The sequence below is a fragment of the Miniopterus natalensis genome, chromosome 11, assembly GCF_054644295.1.
Source record: "Miniopterus natalensis isolate mMinNat1 chromosome 11, mMinNat1.hap1, whole genome shotgun sequence".
Taxonomy (NCBI): Eukaryota; Metazoa; Chordata; class Mammalia; order Chiroptera; family Miniopteridae; genus Miniopterus; species Miniopterus natalensis.
The window spans coordinates 39,972,957-39,994,075 of NC_142091.1; the positions used below are offsets into that span (position 1 = coordinate 39,972,957).

At 44.5% G+C, this 21,119-nt stretch overlaps 1 protein-coding gene across 1 annotated transcript in view; it reads left to right on the forward strand.

Annotated features, from left to right (window-relative positions):
- Positions 1 to 21,119, forward strand: part of CLPB (ClpB family mitochondrial disaggregase) — a 135,450-nt gene that overhangs the window by 25,690 nt on the left and 88,641 nt on the right. The window contains exon 3 of the mRNA XM_016208489.2: positions 7,462 to 7,548. Coding sequence (XP_016063975.2) covers positions 7,462 to 7,548 — 87 coding nt within the window. The remainder of the gene's footprint in view (positions 1 to 7,461; positions 7,549 to 21,119) is intronic.

The window sequence follows — 21,119 nt, forward strand, 5'->3', positions numbered from 1 at the left end:
CCTCCTCAGTATCTGTTTGTATACAAGGAATGATTGGATTGGATTGGATTGGATTGGATTGGATTGGATTGGATTGGATTGGTGTCCGAAGTTCATTCTTCAAGTCCAGAAATTTTAAAGTGCACAGGCACATACACAGTGAGCCTGCACTCATAGGTGCTGCATAAATGCCGGTCCCTTTTCCCCCCACTGCCTACCCACTTCCCTTTCGAGTAGCCTAGGCATGATAGTGCTGGGATGGGCCATCTCACTGGGAATGAGAACTTCTGGAGAGTTTCCTAGAGGAAGGGTCTTGGGCTGAGTCTTGAAGGAGAATACTCAGTTCAAGTAGCAAATGCAAACGATGCTTGAGAGGCCTTGTATCTGTGGAGTTAGAGCCCCAGGACCCTGCCTGAAGTGGCTGGCCCAGGCTGGGGTCTGCAGCAGCCATTCCTCCCTTGCCCGCCCTTCCCAGCCCAGGCTGACTGGGTAGATGAGGCACAGATGGAGGCTGTTCGTGGATTGTAGCCCCAGGCGCCTTGCCTCAGCTCAGACAGCCTGGCCTGGTGCTGTTATTACTGTAAACAGGACCTTCTGTGAGGCTCCAGCCAGGGCCCTGTTGCCCAGATAGTGATCATGATTGAGTCTCCATGGCTCACTGCTTCCAGGCCTCTGATGCAGGTGGGACAGGCCTCCCTACCCTTCAGCCCCTCCCCAGCTGCAGCTGAGGGCCGGTTCGTGCAAAGGATCCGGAAATCAGTTGGAACAATGCACGATTGAAGTTAGTGGCCGCTTTGTATTGATTGATTGTAAAGGAGGAGGAAGAAAAATCAAGTGGTAACTCCCTCTCCTGAGTAGGCGAGCTGGTCAGCCAGAAGGATTCAAAACGAGTCCGTCCCCCGTCCCCCGTCGTCCCCCCCCCCCCCCCCCCCCCCGTGAGGCACGCCCGCCCTCCCCACACCGCAAGCCTCAGGAGCTGTCTTTTCTTTGGAAGTCTTGCTGATACCTATGTCTGCTAGGAGTCCACTTGTCAATTTTGATGCTACACATATTTAGAATCCTAAGATTTTAGAACTGGTAGGGACTTGAGAAATCATTTAATTTAATTCACTCCCCTTATTTTACTGCAGAGAAAAGTGAGGTTCAGAGAGAGTTATCCAGAACCACTCAGCTAGTTACTGAGAGAGCCGTGACTGTCATTCATGGCCTCTAGCCAAGGTCTATGTCTAAGTGTCCTCAGCTCTGAGGGAGAAAAGTTGCACCCACATCTTTCTGCATATACACAGGAGCCCAAGTTTTTTGAAAAAGTTATACACACAAGTATAAAACAAGTAACTTCCAACACAAGATAGAAATATTGGTGAGAGATTTGTGTAGGAAAGTGCTGCAGATCATTCATTGGTTCATCCCCTGGGCCCTCTTAGGAGGGCTGGTCTCCGTGCCAGCACCAGGAATGAAAAGAGAAGGCAGGTCCTCATTTCTTAACGACCATGCTACTACTGGGGGAATGAGACAAGGAAACTGTGACAACTGTTGATACAGGTTAGCAGAGGTACTGTGGCAGCATCAGGGCTGTCTTAGGGAAGGCTCTTGGAGGAAGAAAGGATAGATTTTATTTTTTCCTAAGAAAGTTTTGGGTTTTTAGAAAAAAGTAACAGTATGTTCATTGTTACAAAAAACAAAACTTCCAACAATACAAAAGTGTTCACAGCTGGAAGTGTGGCTCCCTCATCCCCACCCCCTTCCCCATCAGAGGTAATCACTGTTTCCTGTTTGGTCTGTAGCCTTCAGAACTCTCTTCGATCCCTGAGAGATCAGAGCAACTTTGTTTTTCCCCTTGATTTGTTACTCTTCTGTGGAAATCCTTAGCTCTTGGGCTAAGAAATCGTTGTTCTACTGTGGTCCTTGCATTTATTTATCAATCCACAAAAAAACTGGAGGAGTGAAGTTCCAAGTTCTGTGTATACCTTTCCTATATCCTATGTCCTTAAAATGGGTAGACACTAATTGGAAAATGATAATAGCCTAAGCTCTTCTATTTGTACATTGCTTTATTGCATACCAAGTATTTTTACATATTTTGTCTCATTGTCTCTTCATGGTACCCCTGAAGAGGTACCATACGGAGTAGGGCTGGCACAGTCGTCTATGTTTTTTAACAGATACGGAAACAGGCTCAGAGCAGGAACTGTCACTCAGATGAGGGGACTAAGTAAGGGTCATTAAGTTCCAGAGCCTGAATTTGAACTGGTGTCTCTCCTGCTTATTTTCTTGCCCTGCTCTACTGCTTCCCACTTGTACAAGAGCTGAGATTCAACTCTGGACTGCTAGTGTGGTCTTCTTTCTGTCTGCTATCCTGGGTCATCCCCAATTAGTGTCACCCACCCCTGTCATGCCAAGCAGGAGACCTAGTTCATTAGGAAAGGGCCTTCCGCAGTGTAGAGTGATACCAGAAAAGCCTGCAGTGCCTACCCCCACTCCCAGGCTCTGGACACAAGCTGCTCTACCCTGAGTGGCAACCTGCATTAAGCATTCCACTCATCATCTCTGGGATGATGGAATCCTAACCTTTTCGGAGACACCATGCTCTGTCACAAGCATTGCTCTTTTTAAAAGAGATTAATTCACTTGCTGCATTTTGTCCATTGGTGAAAATCACAGGGGAGAGCAAGGGTGGCTTTCTTAGGCCTCAGAGGCCCTTTCAGCCATTCTCAGCAGGCAGCCACCCGCCCAGCTGGCCCAGGACTTTGAAATGACTGCCCGCTGGGCATTCACTTGCAAAGCAACAAAATGAAATGGAGGAGACCTAGGTTTGTGAAATCCTAACTTTTAGAGCTGCTGTACATACAGAGGGGAAGTGGGGGAGGGGCCCACCCAGCTCCTAGAGAGGAAAAATTGTAGTTGGGCCAGCTTGTGGTCGTGGTTTTGTCCTTCCGTGATCTACCAGGTGCCACCACTCCTGTGGAGTTACACCAAAAGAGGTTGCAAAAAAATGATGTTCAGTGAGGAAGCTGGGCAGGGCTCAAAAGCTGGAGTCTCACCGAACACTAAGATTTGTCTCCTAGGAATGATCCCTCAGGTTTGTGGAGCCCTTTCCCTCAGATTGCACTGTCACCTTCTAAAACTCTAGTGGACCTATGAAGAGACTGAAGTTTAGAGAGACAATATGCCTTCCCTAGGGTGTAAGAGTAGAAGGTGGCAGAACTGGAACTAGAACAGGGGTCTCCTTGACTCTGCCCTGTGCTCTTTCTACTCTATTAATTGAAAGGATTAGCAAGTTTGGAGACGTCCTCTCTCCTAGCAGTCCCTCCTCTTAAAAGAAACCCCTGCATTGTACAGAAAAGGAGACCCCAAAATGCTATGACACATATAACAAGTAGCTCAAAATTGTTGGTAATCAGAGACATGCAAATTAAAACTAATATGAGGTGCTTTACACCTATTGGACTTGCAGTGATTAGAAAGCTTGCTGCTGAGTGTTGGCTGGAGAGTGGTACATAGGAACACCCCTGTCCTGCTGGTGGGAGGGTTGATGGAGCAGCTATCTTGAAGAGGACCTTGGCACTTTTAGTCAAATCAAGTAACGTAAACCCTAATCCAGGCATCTCATTCTGAGTACATCTCCAGGGAAATACTCACAGGTCCAAAGGGCACATGCAAGATGTTCTTTGAGTCTTCCTCTTAGTGGTCAGGAGATGGGAGAACGGAGAGGGAAAATCTGGTTGGATGTGCCATGGAGAATTAATGCAGCAGTTTAAAAAATGGAATTGTTATATACTTAGCAGTATGAGCATATCTTAAAGTGCAATTATTTATGAAGAAAGTAATACACACACACACACACACACACACATATGAAAAGTCTGGTTGGCTTAGGTCCTGGAAAGCAAGAACCTCTGTCTTGTCTCCTGATCAGTAGCTAGCAATGGCCAGGCACAGAGAGTGTGAGTGCACCTTTGTTGAGTAAGTGAACAAAGGAGTGCCTGTAGTCAGCCTGGCTGAATTACCCAGGTGATCGTGTGTGACCCTGTCTCAGACCCCTGAGTATTGCCCACCTGACATTACCAGCTTGAGACCAGAACACTTTGTTCTTCAGAGGGATAGAAGTAGAATAGGGTGGCAGGCAGCCAACCATCCCATCTTGAGTACCCGCTATATGCCAGGCATTGGACTGCAGTGACTATAAATTAGAACTTATCATCCCTATTTGATAGGTTAGAAAACTGAGACTCAGAATTGATTTGCTCAGGATTATTTAGCTGGACCAGAATTTGAATTCAGGTCTGACTTACTCCAAAGCCCTTCATTCATCCTTTTCTTTTTGTTTACCCTACACTCAGCCCTCAAGGGGCAGGAGGAGGAAGCATCTCAATCTTCTTTCTTCAGCCCTATCTCCTGAGCAGTGCTGCTTCCAGAATTCTCTGTGCCCAGCCAGGCAGGGGGACATGGGTGACTGACCCACTGAAGGCATGAAGGATTCTGGCTGTGCTGGTTCTAGCCATGCCCTGCTTTCTCATTGTTCTGCCCCAGCTCATCTCCTTAGGTCTGTCTTATAGCAGTCTCCACTGGTCTCCTTGTCCCCATTTTCTTCTCTCTCCCCTTTCAAATGACTTAAGCCTGCTGAAGTCATTAGGTTAATTTTATAATTTCTTTTGCCCCAAAACCTTCAGTGACAACCCTACTGCCTATGGTGAGAGTCCAAGGAATGGCAAATAGGTTTCCTCTCTGTTTCCAGCTATAGTGGCTTGATGGTGGTTGATTGGAACCAGTGTTGAGGAGGATTCTGAGGCTCTTTCAAAGGCTCCACAGGAAAGAACTGCTTGCAGAGATTTGTGATTTCTGACTTAGACTCAGGAGTGCAGAACAGTAGCACACATGCCAGGCATTTGTCAACTCTTCAGATTGGTTTTTTGTTTGTTTTTTTAAATGTATCTTTATTGATTTCAGAGAGAGGGAGGGAGAAGGAGAGATAGAAACATCAGTGATGACAGAGTCATTGATCGGCTGCCTCCTGCACACCCCTCATTGGGGATCAAGCCCATAACCCAGGCAAGTGCCCTGACGAGGAATCAAAATGCAGTCTCCTGGATCATAGGTCGATGCTCCACCGCTGAGCCATGCTGGCCAGGTTAGATTGGGTTTTTAACCTAGGGTCCACTATTAATTTTATAAGGACCTGTGAGCCCCTGGACATTGTATGTTAAAAAATTGTGTGTATGGGGGGGTATGTATGCTTCTATGCACTTTTCTGGAGAGAGTCATCAGCTTTGATCATATTTTTAAAGAAGCACATGGCTCAAAAAAGGTTTATGCCCACTGCCTTGGCCTCCTTAGCTTGGGTTTTGAGGCCCTTTTGTAGGCCCTGCATACCTCGGCAGCTGTCTGTCTCTCTACTGTGAACTGTCACCCAGATGGGTCTACCTGATGGCCTCTGAATATACCTTCTCATTGTTTGACTGCTTCTGAATAGTATCCTATTCCTTGTGTCTTGACTGCCTTGCACTTCATCCCTTGTCTCTAAACTGTTCTTGTTCTTCAAGACACAGTTCAAGTCTTTCCCTTCACAAACCTCTTTGATTTGGTCCTTATATTCTAGTCTTCTGGACTGAGGACCAGAGAAGTGAGGCCATCTGATCAGAATCACAGTTAGGATCCTGGATTCCAGTCTCTTAACTCTCAGAACCCTGGTAAGAGGCCCAGAAGAAATCCTCCAAACTAGACATATGAGAGATGAGGGTTTCCCATCCTCCCCTCCTGACACTCTCCCTTTACATTTTGTGCCTTAGCCTTGCCAAACCTCTTTCTGACTCTCATACCCCATGCTCTCTTCTCTGGGTTAGAGGCTTTACCTCTACGTGGAATACTCCTTCCCTTCCCTCGCCCCCTTTGTCTGGCTAGCTCTGTTATCACCTCCAAAGAGAGACCTCCGGGTCACTAAGACTGGGTTAGGTTCCCTACAACCTTGGTCCCCATTCATGCATCGGTGTGTGGGTCTATCTCCTCCTTAGGCTTGGTGGTTTTTACCCTCCCAAGCCTTAGTCACCTGATACCTACCAGCACAGAGTTTTTATTTGGCTTGGTCCAGAGGAGCATTTACTACACAAGAATGGTAACCAGGGCTCAACCCCAAGCCTCTGGGGCTCTGTCAGTGCCCTTTTGTCTAGAACCCACTGAAGAGTAGACAACCTCCCAGTTCCTCTAAACACCGCCCCCCCGTTCCTCATAAGCAGATGCTACCTTGTTGGTGAATCACTCTTGACTTTTGGCCTCCCTCTTCCTGGCCGCCTGTAGCACTTCCGGTGAGATCCACACAATACAGGCTTTGGTTTCCTACTGTTCTGAGTACTCCCCCACAACCAAATTGTACTTCCCTAGGGTAGACCCCAGGCATTCTCACACACCCCACCCCAGAATCTAGCACAGGACCCAGCACATATTGTGGGTTTGCTGCAGTCAGTTTAGTCTTTTGTCTAACATGTGACATGGAACCAGGTTTCAACTAGAGGAAGGGTGGTGAGGTAAGAAGGATTCAGACTGTAGAGCCATTATCGACCTGGGTTCCAGTTACTGTATTGCCCCTTTACTAGCTTTGTGACCTTCAGCGAGTCCTTTCACCTCACAGAGCCCGTTACCTCATCCATGAAAAGAGATTAGTATCAGCTCCTTAAGCTTGTGCAAAGAGTAAATGAGAGCATGTGAAGTTCTGAGGGCAGTTCCTTCTTGGAGTAGGTGCTCAGTAAGAATTGATTCTATTTATTCCCCTTTCTCTGTCCACTTCCACATTTTAGGGCCCTCGCTTCCCAGGAGCCAGAATTCAGGCTTTTAGTAGTATACTTAAAACCCTGTGTTTGTTAATTTATCCAACAACTATTAAGTCACTACCACATGCTAGGCACTGGCATATAGAGTCAAATAAATTCATGTGGACTCTCCTAGAAACCTAATGTAGCATTTCTAACATTGTTTCCATCTTTCCTTGGGTTAAAAGATTTCCAAGAGTGTGATCCTTTGGTAAACTGGGAACTACCTAGATAAGAAGTGTCCCTGGGCATTTGGTGCTAAGCACAGGGAAATTCTAAGGACGGAAGAGAGATCTGTGGACTGGATGAGTCAAGGAAGCCTTCTTAGGGAGAGTCCTCAAGCGAGGATTGCATCCCATGGCATGAAAGTAGGATTAGAATAGGCAAAGAGGTCGGGAGAAAGCATTCTGGACCGAGGGAGTAGGAGTGTCAGGGCATTAAGGTCCCTACCACATATTTTCTCACAAGGCTGGGAGGATGACAGCAAGGGGCAGACTCACTTAAGGGAAGAGGCGGAGAGGTAGGGGAAGCCTGGAGTTGGGGAAACTGGCCAGAAATGCTGGGATGTGTATTTAGTTCTCAAAGGCCTTTATTTCCAGGTTCATCCAGCCTCCCTATTTGTTGGCTGTCTCATAGGTACATGGTAAAACATATACTGAAAATATTTCTCTGTCTTTTCTAGGCTGTTGTCGGAAGGTGCAGATGTCAATGCAAGGCACAAACTTGGCTGGACAGCACTTATGGTGGCAGCCATCAGCCGAAACGAAAGGTGAGAGATCTCCTTTCACACAGGGCTCCCTTAGCCAGATCTCTGCAGATCACATTCCTGAATCCTCTCTGCCCTTGCCTGTCCCCCTGCTGTTTTCTCCAGAGGCAGGGAGGTGAACTCAGCCTAAGGTACTGGTCTGTACCCAGTGCAATGGAAAGTATAAAAAATGTGGAGAGGGAAGATGTAGCTCTGAATCCCAGCTCCATCATTCATTGGCTTTGTGACCTTAGGCGAGTCATTTGCATTGTTGAAGCAATGAAATGTTTGAAAGCCTGTCTTAAGAGATTAAGTGAGTTATCCACCATCTCTCTGTGTTGAGAAGTCAGCAGTCACTGTCCCCAGCCAGCGCTCCTCTGGGCTGTTTCTTTGGAGGTTCTGATGGAAAATAGGGAAGGTAGGGGCATTCCTGCTCTCCCATTGGAAGCCCTGCTATTTTTCTACCTACTAGTCCATTCCCTAGGGTGTAGCTGTTGTATAAAGATCTAAATAGTCTACTTTGTGTAGAGAGTTATTGCTAATTCTCACAACCACCCCACAACATATATGTTGTTATTCTTATTTTGCAGGTGAGAAAACTGAAGCCCAAAGAGATAAAGCAATTTGTTTAAGGTCACATAGACAGGATTTAGGACCTGATCTGGCGGCCTATAAAGTTTGTGTGTTGTACTTTACCTCACTACTGCCAGATCCCAGGCAAGTGCTGGATGCTGCCTTCCCATCCCACTCTCTAGTTGTGATTGTGCAAAAGCATTGATTAAGAGCAAAAAGAAATGCTTTCAAAGAAAACAGACTGGGTGCTTTAGTTGCAGCCACTGAAATTGATAGTAGGAGGTACCAATTTTAATTTTCCCTTCAAGCAGATTTTTAAGCTTTTTATTTGCTAGTCCTAGCCACTTTTGGAAGGGTCATAAATGTGATGGAAACCAACAAAACAGAGATTTTATAATATAGGTGTGACACTACCTCAGACTGCCTGAGAGACTTAGCTGTACTTAAGATAGGTCTCTCTTCTCTGCTCTTCTTTCGTGAACTTTTTCTCAGCATTCCATTTTCTTATTTGTCTCTAGCTCCTAGCACTTAGTCTTTAAAAGAAAAATTGATGTAAATAGACTTTGCAGTTGAGACACCTGGAATTTAGTCCTGGTTCTGACCCTTAGTTGAGTTTCAGAATTCTATGGACATTGTTTCTCCTCCTGAAATTAATTAATTTCTACAAACATTTGGTAAATATTTACTCTGAGCCAGGCTCTGTGCTAATCATTTGGTAATCAGAGACCTTGGGAGCTTGTGGCCTAATGTGGAAAAGAAAGGCAGGTAGAGAAAGTTTAGTGTAATTAGTGATGTCAGAGCAGTGTGGACAGGATGTTATCAAAGCAGAGGGCATGAGAGGACTGAATCTGGCAGCAGAGTAGATTCTTGCTGTATTCATGAGAATCAAATGAGATAATATATGTTCTACAGTTTACAACTGGTGAGTTATTATTCTCTGCTGGTCACATTAGATCTCTCTATGCACAAATACACATGTTTATTCTACCACTGATACTCCACCCACCACCATTTCCACCCTACCCACCAGTCTTCTTTCCCAGCTTGCAGGTGTCTCCATCTGCAAGAGGCAGCCAGTGGTGGGGAAAAAGGGAGTGGAGGGAGTGTGCCCTTATGTGTAGTGTATTTTCAGCACTGAAACAGAATTGGAAATAACACTATACTTAAGAGTATTGTCAATCAGTGAACAGATAGCTAGTAGATGTGCTTTGGGGATACTTCTTTCTGAATCTAATGAGTTGTTAGTTTAACTGATTGCCTGTGTTTATCCAGGGCCATTAGCAAATCAGTGATGCTCGTTGAGCAAAGTGAGAGTGTTGGCTTGTATTTATTTGCTTTGGTTTCTAGAACTAATTATTGGTGTATTAAGCTTTCATTTTATGCCCTCCTCTTTATTCTAGTACCCAGGGAAGACAGATTTTTAGTGAAAATAGCATGCTCTTAGGTTGGTTTATTCATATCACAAATTTTAGGGGCACCTATTGTTTGCCAGGCACTGTTCTTGGCAAAGATTCCCCACCCTCATAGAGCTTATTTCTGTACAGATGGTGGTCCCTGAGTAGAGAGGCAGAGACAGGCAATATACAAATATAGTGCATAAGTAAACCACATAATATATTAGAGGGTAAGAAGTGCTATGGAAAAACGGAAAAGAGACTCTGATGAAAGGGAATCTCAGGAATACATTCATTAGTCATGGTGAGTAGGCCCATTTGGTAAGGTGTCCTGGGAGTAGTCCTGAGGAATCATCACATCCATACCAGCACAACTGCCAGTAAGTTTCTCCTTATTAGAAATGTACTGATTCTAATCTAATAAGTCGCCAAACCCTCTGGGATCATATTGGCCATGCCTGAAATGCCACCACTTTTTAGTTGGATTTAGATGAAGGAAAGGTAGAGGGGTAGCAACCCTTGATTCAAGGCTGAAAGGAGAGAACCATCATCTGCTTTAGAATATTGGCAGTCACAAGCTCAAGGGAGAGATTCTGAGAGCCACCCAGTCATTTCACCCTCAGCTGCCTTTAGTGAACACTTGCTTAATGTGTTAAGTCCTTAGGGATATAGAACAGAATAGTCTCTATTCTTAAGGAGACTAACTTAATGTGAACTTTTATTTATGTATGTATTTATTTATTTTATTTTGAATAGTAAAGATAGTACTGTTTTATTTAAGTTTGAATAGAAAATACAGTGCCATAGAACAAAAATTTTTAAAGTCTGTAGTATAATGAACTTAATGTATAGTTTATTTCTTCCTTTTATTTCCAAAAAGGGTTTGAGGTGACGTAAATTAAAATACAAATATAAATGTACACAAGAGAGTTAAAACTGGATCAAGATCAGAAATCATATTGGTAAAAGGAAAGATAATTGTATCAGGATTGAACCAGAAATTTTCTTTTCTGAAAATAGGTTTATTGTTTTTGTAAAAATAATATAGAGAAGAAAGTAGCAGTGAGCTGAATTCCCTCTATCTAGAGACTGATCGATGTTTGTGTGTGTGTGTGTGTGTGTAATTTTATATAAATGGGACCGTGCCACACTCACTATAAATCAGGTAATTAGTGAAATCGAGTATTAATTTAGATTGAAGTTTCCCAGTGAGCGTGGCAAACAAGGGACATGGAGAGTTTGGTTCTTTAGGAGAGGGGAACTTTGTTCTGACATTCCTTTATGTTATCAGTTCATGCATCCAGCATTTTTTAAACTATACTGTGTCAGGTGCTAATGTGCTAGGCTATGAGGGGGTTCAGATAATAAGCATCACAGCCTTTGCCTTAAGAAGCTTACTTGAACTGCTGACATATCAAGGACTTGAGTAATGTGATGGCCATTGTCTTCAGTAGCCATTCTGCCAAAGATTAACCAATATTCTACTAGGAAAATCCTTTTGCCAGCCCTAGTAACAGCTTGGGTGTAGTATTGACTTAAGAAGCAGTCACTGGGGGCTGGCCCCCCCTTCACGGTGAGCCCTCCATAAGCCTCATGCCACAGGCACTTGTTTGGCCTGAGTCTGGGTGCCTCATTCTGTGTTGTACTCTGACCCAGTCCAGCTAAAGGCTAAGCCACAGGGTCCCAGGATGATCACTGTGAATTAGCATAGCCTCCACCAGCTCGTGCAAATATACCCGGCCTTCAGTTAAATTCAATTAGTTTTTCTTTAAGAAGGGAAAGAAATCCAATTTTATCAAACACGGACAGACGGTGGAAGGCACTTTGATGTTACAACCTCTCGGTGATGCTTTACTTAGTCACAAGTTCATAAGCAAGAAGGCTTAATTACTTGGGAAAACACAGGATTAAAACTGGACACAATGGCTGAGTATCCGCTCTTGGGCAACTTGATTTGAACCCATGCACCCAGTTCGTGTGTGGTGCAAACTTTGATGTGTTCTATGATAAGCTGAAAGTCATAACCCCCCTCAGGGAAGCTCCTTCATATGGCATTTGCAGGATGTGAAGGCGAAGAGGCAGGGCCTGCCAAGCCTATTTGCTCAACTTTGATGTCCAAGCAGCCACAGGCCTCACTGTTTGCTCTTTCACTGAGGGATGGATTGGGACCCTCCTACCTTTCCCAGTGGACAATGGCCAGCAATGGAGTGTGAAGACTGTTGACCATTCCAGGAGCCTAGTGGACCAGAACAGGGCTTTGGGAGGTGCAGAGCCTGGGGGGCCAAAAGCTGTTTATTGGACAGCCATTTATCCAGATGTAGCTTTCCTTAAAGTCTAATGTTGGTTGGGTGCTTGTAGTGGAGGTAAAAATAGTCTCATGCGTTTTAGCAGGTACCAAGTACTGCTTGATCCTCTGTCCAGTGGCACTAAGGTATTTGTAAACTGAAAGTTTAAGTCTTTGTTGTTCCCTTCATCAGTGTATGTACATGGGATAGTGGTTTATAAAGAAAATGATATAATTTACATCCTTATAATTTCAATTCCTCAAAAAAGAAGCTGTAAAAACATGTCTGGTAAAGGAATAGTATCCAGAAGATATAAAGAACTCTTATAATTCAATAAGAAAAGGACAAACAATTCAATTTTTTTTAAATGGGCAAAAGATTTGAGCAGACAGTACCAAAAAAGAGCTGGATGGTAGATAAGGACATGAAAAGATTCTTAGCATTAGTCATTTAGGGAAATGCAAATTAAAATCATAATGACATACCACTACATACCTATTAACTACAATGACTAAAATTTGGAAAAACTGGCAATACAAAGTGCTAACAAAGTTGCCGAACAATTGTCATCATTGCTGATAGGGTGCATGATGGTGTAGCCACTTTGGAAAACACTTCGGCAGTTTCTTATAAAGGTAAAACATATTTACCATACAACCCAGTAATACCAACTCCTAGGTGTTTGTCCACAAGAAATAAAAACACACACCTGCAAAAAGGCCTGTATGTAAATATTTCAAGTAGCTTTACTCATAATCACCAAAAACTAGAAATCATCCAAATATCCATCAACTGGTGAATGGGCAGACAATTATGGTACATCCATACAGTAGACTGCTACGCAGCAATAAAAAGAACAAACTACTCATACATGCAGCACATAGATGAATCTTAAAAGCCTTGTGCTAAGTTAAAGCCAGACACAAAAAGCTACCTACTATATAATTCCATTTATATGACAGTCTGGAAAGGAGTAGTGTAGGGACAGAAATCAGGTTAGTGACTGCTAGGTTTAGGAGTGGAAGGACCCAAAGGAACTTTTGAGGTGATAGAAATATTCTAAATCTTGATTATGGTGGTCACTATACAACCAAAACTCATCAAATTGTATATCTTAAAAGGATGAATTTTATACTGCATAACTGATACTTCAATAAACTGACATAAAGAAACTTTTAAAAAGGTCATCGTCCCTCTCTGTTTTTCATTATTAATTGTGACCAGTGGCATACTAAGAATTATGTTTTAGTATCAAAATGAATTCTGTTGTTTATGACCACCTGGAATTCTTGTTGATGATATCTCACATTAGAGTACTGTATATTCTGATTGTTAAGAGAGAATGAAGATTTGTGAATTCACATGATTCTTGGTGTCATGTAGTATAATTACTGATGAATGATAAATTCACTTTACTGGTATAGAGTAGGCTTATATAAATTCACAAAGTGTTGTATGATTCTTCTTTACAGGAGAAAGTACAGGGCACAGGACTGGGAGCTTCCCTCCCATCCCACCATTCTTGGGCAACTTGTCCCTGGACTGCCAAGCAGAGAAACCACCTAAATAGTGTGGCCATGTTTGCTTCAGGAACCAAACACCCTGAAAGAATGGGGTGGTGGGAGATTTAGATCTGAGTCCACTTGGGCTTGCTGGTTGCTTTGAAAGCCCCTGCCACGGAGAAGGTGAGACCGTGAGGCAGAGCACGAAGCTCCAGCAGAACTGTTTGAAATTCCCCACAAGAGTCTCCCTCCCTCCTCTGCCTTTTCTCCCGGAGTGCATTTCATCAACATCGGAAGGACTGCTTCCCGGCACTGCCTTCCCTGCTTGGCCAGGGTCCCTGAGGAGCTGAGCTAATGAGTGGATAACACGCATTTGCCAAGGCCTTCCTGGATGTGGTACCTGGGCTTTGTTAATTTTAAAATGCCGCCATCCTTGGCTGAAGACCATTTAATTCCCTCTCACAGCAGTCATTTATTTTTAGCATTTGCTTATTTTCCCTCCACCTTACTAAGGGGAGGAGGGCATTAAACCCTATCTTTAAGAAACCAGCAGCCTAAAACAGATTACTGTGCTGCAGGAGAGGTTTTACAGGCCTTTGTAGGGCCAACAACTCCACAGGTGTTCTTAGAGCAAAGAGCCAGTACTGCTCTTGCAGCTGGACCAGGGGCAGCCTCCCTGGGAGGTTCTCCTTCCTTGCTGCTGTCCAGAGACAGCTGGTAGAGCACCCCTATACCTGTGTTTCAATGCAGGTTCTTAGGGGGCCTGATCACATGGAGTCCTCTCCTGCCTCAGAGGCCTAGAGCCTCTTCCCAGGGTCCCTAGCCTATTTTTGGCCTGGCTGCTTGCTGCAGAGTGGTGTTTCCTTCAGCCTGTGGAGGCTGGGCTTTATGCTGCCTAATCACCTGATGGTTGTAATGATGATGGCTGTGGTTGATTGGGTCCCTTCTGTGTGCCAGGCCCATGTTGAGCACTTTCCATGTTGTCTGTAATCCTTACTGCAATCCTATAAGGAAGAGGTTATTATCCCTATTTTACAGATAGAGAAAATGAAGCTCAGAGATGCCCAAGGTTGTCTAGTAAGTGAAAGAGGGAGTCAGGATTTGAATCCACATCTCTGAGCCCCAAACCCTTATTCTTCCCACTGGACTATACTACCATGGAGAGAAGGGGCAGGCAGCAAGGCCATGGGGTGGACCAACTGTTGCTGGGACCAGGAGTCAAGTCATCTCAGTCAGAGTTTCTTGATGAACAGCTATGTGTTGGATGATTATGAGAAATCTAAAAATAGACAAACCACTCTACTTGTCTCAAAAAGCTGACAGAAAAGGGATAAAATGAGTCTCGCTTTAAAAGAGGCAGAATGTGGTCATTGCCCCAGAGAAGACCACCAGAGTGCTGGGGGAGATTGTGAAAGAAGGCCCTTTCACATTAGGTGAGTCTTGAAAGATGGACATAATTTTGATCATTAAAGGTGGAGGGTAAGGAGAGCATTTCTGGAAGTTGTACCATTGTGAGCATAGGTTCACAAAGGTGAGAAAGTAGGAATGTGCCAGATCTAGTAGAAGAACTGGCAGGGTCTGGAGACCAGAGTGTGAAGGAAAGGCCTTGTCCAACATTGATGGTGATCCTATCAGGCTGACGGTCTAGCATGTGGTACAGCTGTGAGCTTTAGAGCCATTAATTGGGTTCAAATCCAAGCTCTCCCTCTTACTAGTTATATACCTTGGCAAATTCTTTGGCTTATCTGTGATTCTTTACCCAGCCATAAAATGGAGATAATAAACAGATCTACTTCAAAAGGCTATTTTGAGGAATAATTGTGTAAATATATGTAAAGTGTTTGGAATAATGCCTGTCATATAGTAATCACTAGATAAGGGTTTGCTACTTTAGTTAGTAGTAGGATAGTAGCAGTGGTTGTCCCTTATTATTATTATTACTGCAGGAGGGCTTTGGAGGTTCTTTTTTCAGTCCTTTTTATCTGAGAAGTTTGGCCAGAACATGGGACCCCAGAGCAGGGCTCTCTGATGGGCACTGGCTCTTGTCCCAGGTGGCCACCTGCCCGATGCAGGACAGTGCCCAGTGTTTCCCAGCAAGGAAGGGTGGGTGAGAGTGCTGGCCAGGTGCCTGGAATGCCAGCACCATGCCCCCCAGAAAAGTGTGCCAAGCTTGACATTTCTCCCACCCACTGCTGCTGCTGGGACTGATTATCTCCGAGTAACAGAGAGTCATTTCTAATCCCATTTGGAATCGTTGCTCAAGATAATCCTGTTTCGTAGTAATGATATTCCAATTCCAACATGCACCCGATTCTAGTTTGGCAGGCGCATGCCTTGACCTCAGGCAACCCAAGACACTGCTCCCTGGAAAGCAATGCCAGCTCATTTGCCTAACGTGACAGTTTCAGGGTGTGCCCCCCCTCCCACCCCCACTTCTCCAAATGCTGTATCCTGTCCTCGGGTTCTGTGTTCAGTGCTGTCTCTGTGGAGAGTATCAGTTGGGACCAGGAGAGCATCCAGTGGTCACACAGTTAAGCTGCTTGGGGAAGGCCATTTCATTTCTAGGGACTGTGAAATGGTCCACTTCTGCACCTCCTCTTTAAAGACATCAGAGCCACGGGACTCTGTCCTATTCAGTAGTTATATCACTGATTCCATTGAAGCCATGGATAAATGCCTATCAAATTGACGGATTAATTGAAGCTTAAAGAGGTAGCAGTTATGTTGGGTGAAAGAATCAGGGGCATGAAAGAAGTAGTCACTGGGCTAGAGCAATGGTTAAATCTGTGCTGATAAAAATGAACAGGGATGAGTGTTTTAGCCTACAGTTAAAACCAAAAACCAGCTATAAAATTCAGATGGAGAGAGGCCCACCTTAGCAATACTAGCAAGTAAAGCTCAGGAGCTGACTAAAAACTCAGTGTGTGCAGTGTTAAGGCCCCAGAAGTGAATTGATTCAACAAATATTTACTGGTCTGTATTAGACCCTGTGTGTGAGGAAACAGATGGTTAGGCACAATCCCTGCTTTGGGGAGCACATCATCTAGTTTTATGTTACATAGTAGTAACAAGGGCTCTGGAAGGAGACTGCCTGAGTTTAAAACCTAGCTTTACCTCTTACTAGCTCTGTTTCCTCATCTGCAAAATGAGAATAATAACACCTCAGCGTAGGGTGTTTGCTAAAATTAAAATACATGTAAAACTGCTTAGTGCAGTACCTAACACACAGAACATATAGTAGGTTATCTGCTGCTGTTATTAATATTTTTGGTTTTCTTATTTTTGTCCAGTGTCTAAAAGATAAGCAGCCCCATTATATACTCGTGGATCATTTGCCTAGAGAGAGCCTAGTCTGGGCCCATACTGTGGTAAGAATCCCAAACAACCAGGACTTAACCATATTGGCCCATGAGTGGAAAGATATAGAAGGGTATTTAGAACTAGGCTGAGGAAATGAAACTGGGGCTGTCCTGGAAATCCTGTGTTATGCTTAATGTGCTGTGCCTTTCTTGAGCCTTGCCCCCAATTATCTCGTCTTGTCTGGGCCCACCATTGATTTGGCTCCTTCTCCTTCGGAGTTCCTCCCATGCCAGCTAGCTGCTATGGTCTGCTTTACTTTAACTGCTGTCTGAAAAATCCCTGTTCCTGGTACATAGGAGGGGCTCAGGAACTATTGATAGCATGACAGACTAATAGATGGTTGAACGGATGAGAACCAGTGTGGTTTAGGGGAATGCGCACCAGGTTTGGCCCCAGACAGACCTGAATTTGAATCTTGGCTCATGTGCTTATTTAGTATGTACACATGGGTAACTCATATTGTCTTGCTGAGCCTCAGTTTATTCATTTATAAAATGAAACTAGTACCCCATTGCAAGTAGTTACATGGATCTGAAGTAGTGAGTGCAAAGTGCTTAACACACTGTGGCTACTTTATTATGATTACTGATCTTTATTTTTTGAGGGAAGTAAACAAGATTATTATCTTCATTTGATGAAACTGGGGCACATTTTCTGCACAGGTACCTTGCTTTCCACCTGATCTTTAGTTAGTTGCCTAAGGAAACTGGCTTTAAAAAGAAAACCGCTTTCCCTTACCTCTTCACCTGCAGTTCATGTCCCCTGCCACAGGACCTCTAAATGTAATACATGCCATTTCCCTTTGGTCTGGCCACCCTGCTTTCCTGACCAGCCAGTAGGCCAAATGAGACACAGCTCATTTGACTTGCCAGCAAACCTCCTGAGCTGTGACCTCTTTGCTTCCTCCCCTCATTGAAGTGTGCACTGGGCTGAGAATAGGTCACCTCTTTGTTTTCTCCTTGGAACCCATGACACTCATCACAGTGACCCTGTGCTTTGGATGTGGGGGGTAGAGGGAGGAGGAGTTGGCGGAGCTTCTCCCGAAGCTCAACATTGTGTGGGGACGACCTGGAGCTGGGATCACTGCCCTTCTTGCTTCACCAACTCCAGCTGCTCGCCAGCCGTCTTTGACACGCGCCTGGGCCAGCATAGGCCTCAGCTCACAGGTTTCCTCACTCTTTCCTAAACAATGTGATGACCCTAAGGCCCTCCGGCCACTGAGAGCAGAAAGCCTTAAGATCGATCGATGTAACTGTCCTCCCATGCATTGTGACATCCCACTGCCCTAAATGCAGGAGCTCATCAAGGTCAGTGCAAGCCAACCTTCCTCTGTGTGCTCCTACCTCTAATCTAATTACAACCTGATCAGCAAATTAAAACAGGACCCATGGGAGCTATGGCTCCAAAGGGAGTTCCATGAGTCCCAGGAACTGCCATATAGGGGTCATCATTGTGTTCATTTCCTCAGCTTTGGTAATTGCCTGTAGCCCAGGAAGGGCTGGTACTCAGGAGAGGAAGATGGAGGTTTTCCACAGCTAAACTGCCTGTTTGTTTGTTTTGTGGGAGAGGGCTGGGCAAGGCTAAGACAGTTGCCTTCTACCTTCTCCCCCATTTCCCACCAAATAAGTTAATGATTTCATTTAATTCTCCTTCATCCATTTATCCATACACTCATTCAGAAGGCATGTATTGGCCCACTTATGGTCACCTAGGCACTGAACAAGGAGCTGGGAAAGAAGGTTGAGACATGACCCTTGCCTGATAGTCTAGTGAGAAAGGCAAATAAAAGTAAACGGGCAATGACGATACACTGGGATGAAGGTCACCTGCCATGGGGGTGAGTACTGGGTTCTGTGTAGACAAAGAGGAAGGGCATGGATCCAGGCTGGAAGATAGAGAAGGCTCAGTGGAGTTGGTGTCAAGGTCACTGAGGGGCCCTGAAGGTGAATGAGACTAGCCAGTTGAAGCAGAGGGACACCCCCAGCAGGAGGAGTGGCATTATTTGATGGCTAATGCTCTGGTAGTTCATTGTTTTCACTGGGTCCTTAATTCTTCAGTCTCCAAGATCATTATCAGCATAGGAATCAGAAGTTCTGCAATTGTGAGATTCCCTGAAGGACTAAACTTTGGAACAGATTGTCTGGTTCAGTTAATGACTAATAGAAGGGGAAAGGGAATCAGGCCTTTTAAAAATCATCTATCCATGTTGCTGCACGTATATCCAGCCTGTTTCTTCTAACTGCTGCATCATCATTTCATAGTGTGTGCCTACCACATTTAACTCATTTGTTCGCCAGTGATGGACACTTGATTGTCTACAACTCCCCACTACCACAGAATGCTATGGTGAATATCCCCTGTGTTGCCCTTTATGGACCTGAGTAAGAATTTCTCTGGGATATCTGTACTCAGGAGAAGTACTGGGCTATAGGGTAAGGTACTTTAATTTGACAAAGTATTATAAGATTAGCTTCCAGAATGGCTGTACCAGCCTCTACCCTGACAGTGCATGAAGATTCTCAGAACCCCATGTCCTCACCAACACTTGGCATTTTTCAGCTCTCTAAGTTTTGTTAATATGTTGAATTTAAAGTGATATCTCATTTTAATTTGTATTTCTCTAATAACAAATGAGCTTGAAGATACCTCCTCATGTACTTAATATAATCTTTTTTTTTTTTAACCCCCACCCGAGGATATTTTTTCCATTGCTTTTCAGAGAGAGTGGAAGGGAGAGAGAGAAACATCAATGTAAGAGAGACACATTGATTGCTTGCCTCCCACATGTGCCCCAGACGGGGACCAGGGATCGAGCCTGCAACCAAGGTGTGTGCCCTTGTCAGGAATCAAACCTGAGACCCTTCAGTCCGCAGGCTGACGCTCTAACCACTGATCAAAACCGGCTAGGGCAATTATAATCTTTTTTGTTTGTCTGTTTCCTCCTCTGGGAATTGACTATTTATATGTTTACCTCATTTTTCTGTTGGGCTGCTAAAAAGTAAGTTGAGACAGTGGTCCTATAGACAGCTATCTGGGAGTCAATATAGGGAAGTGAGGGGCAATAGAGCAGAGTGATAAGGACATGAACTTTGTAGCCAGACTGCCAGGTTCAATCCCTCTCCACTCCTTACAGTTGAATGACCTTGGACAAGTTACTGAACCTCTTAGTGCTTCAGTTTTCTTATGTGTAACCTATCTCATAGGGTGGTTGTGAAGATTAAACATGTTAGAATATATATAGTGTTTAAAATAGTACCTGGAGTGTAAGAAGTATATACAAATGTTAGCTTTCATTATTGGACTACTGTCTTCCTCTTACTTAGCCATACTCTATACTCTTGAGAAAATAGATACTTGTACCAGCAGGCAATAGAAACAAGGTAGAGAGAAAATAGCTCTCAGCCTAGAATCAAAGCTTACTGTTCCTACTCACACATATAACTTGCTGAGATCTTGGGCTCTGGACCTGCATTCTCCTGCCTGCCCCAGGCCAGTTTTCAAGACCTGACCATTTCCCATTAGCCAGATTTTCAGGCTTGCCTGCCTCCCACCACAACACGGCTAGCTTTGTCCTGTTGCAGCTCCTCTACCAGCCTGTGGGCTTGATGCTATCCCTCACAAACTTTACCTTCAATATTTTCAAGGCCCAGTCAGTTCACTTGGGGGGAGATAAGAACAGAACAGATTCTGATGGGCACACAGGAAGGCAAGTGCTGCTGCTAGAGCCAAGTCACTAAAGGACAAACCCCCATTTGTTGGGCTATAGACATTTTCTGACTCCCCCAGTTAGAAAGGGAACTAGTGCATCTGGAGATTATCTCTAGCCTTTAAGATTGATATTGGCATTGGTAGGCATATCTTCCCACAGACCACCAGAGGCCACATCCTGTGCTGGATGGGAGAATTGCTGGTATTCTTAAGCCTTTGCTCAGCGAATACCTGTGGAGTAGTCAGTGTAGTTCCTTTGAGTGGAGATTTTTCATGGTTCCTCTGTCCCCTTTAATCCAACTATTAAGACCATGAAGGCCTAGCCCATACACCACAGCCCATTTGGTACCCATACACCACAGCCCATTTGGTACCAGTTTAAGGCAGTAATGCCTAAACTACAAAATGTCAGCCAGTATGCCAGCACCAGAAGAACAGAGGGGAGGCTGCAGTTGTCCTCTGGTAAATAATCTTAAATAGCAGTGCCTGCCTCCCTTTGTGCTGTCAGATTCTGATTTTATGGCTGACCCTGTACTCCTCTTGTCACCCAGGTGGGCCAGCTCCCCATCTCCCCATGGAAGTTTTAAATTTGGGGATTTGTTTTAAATTTGGGGATTTGTTTCTACTTCAGCAAAACATATAAAAGAGGCAGAAATCACTTTATTTCCAGTCTCCTCACTGCTGCTCCTGGTTACTTCTTCATTTGCCAGCCCTCTGGGGCCAGTGTATTCCTTGGTTTCTGGGTGCTTACTTTGTTTGTGGTCTATTCTTCT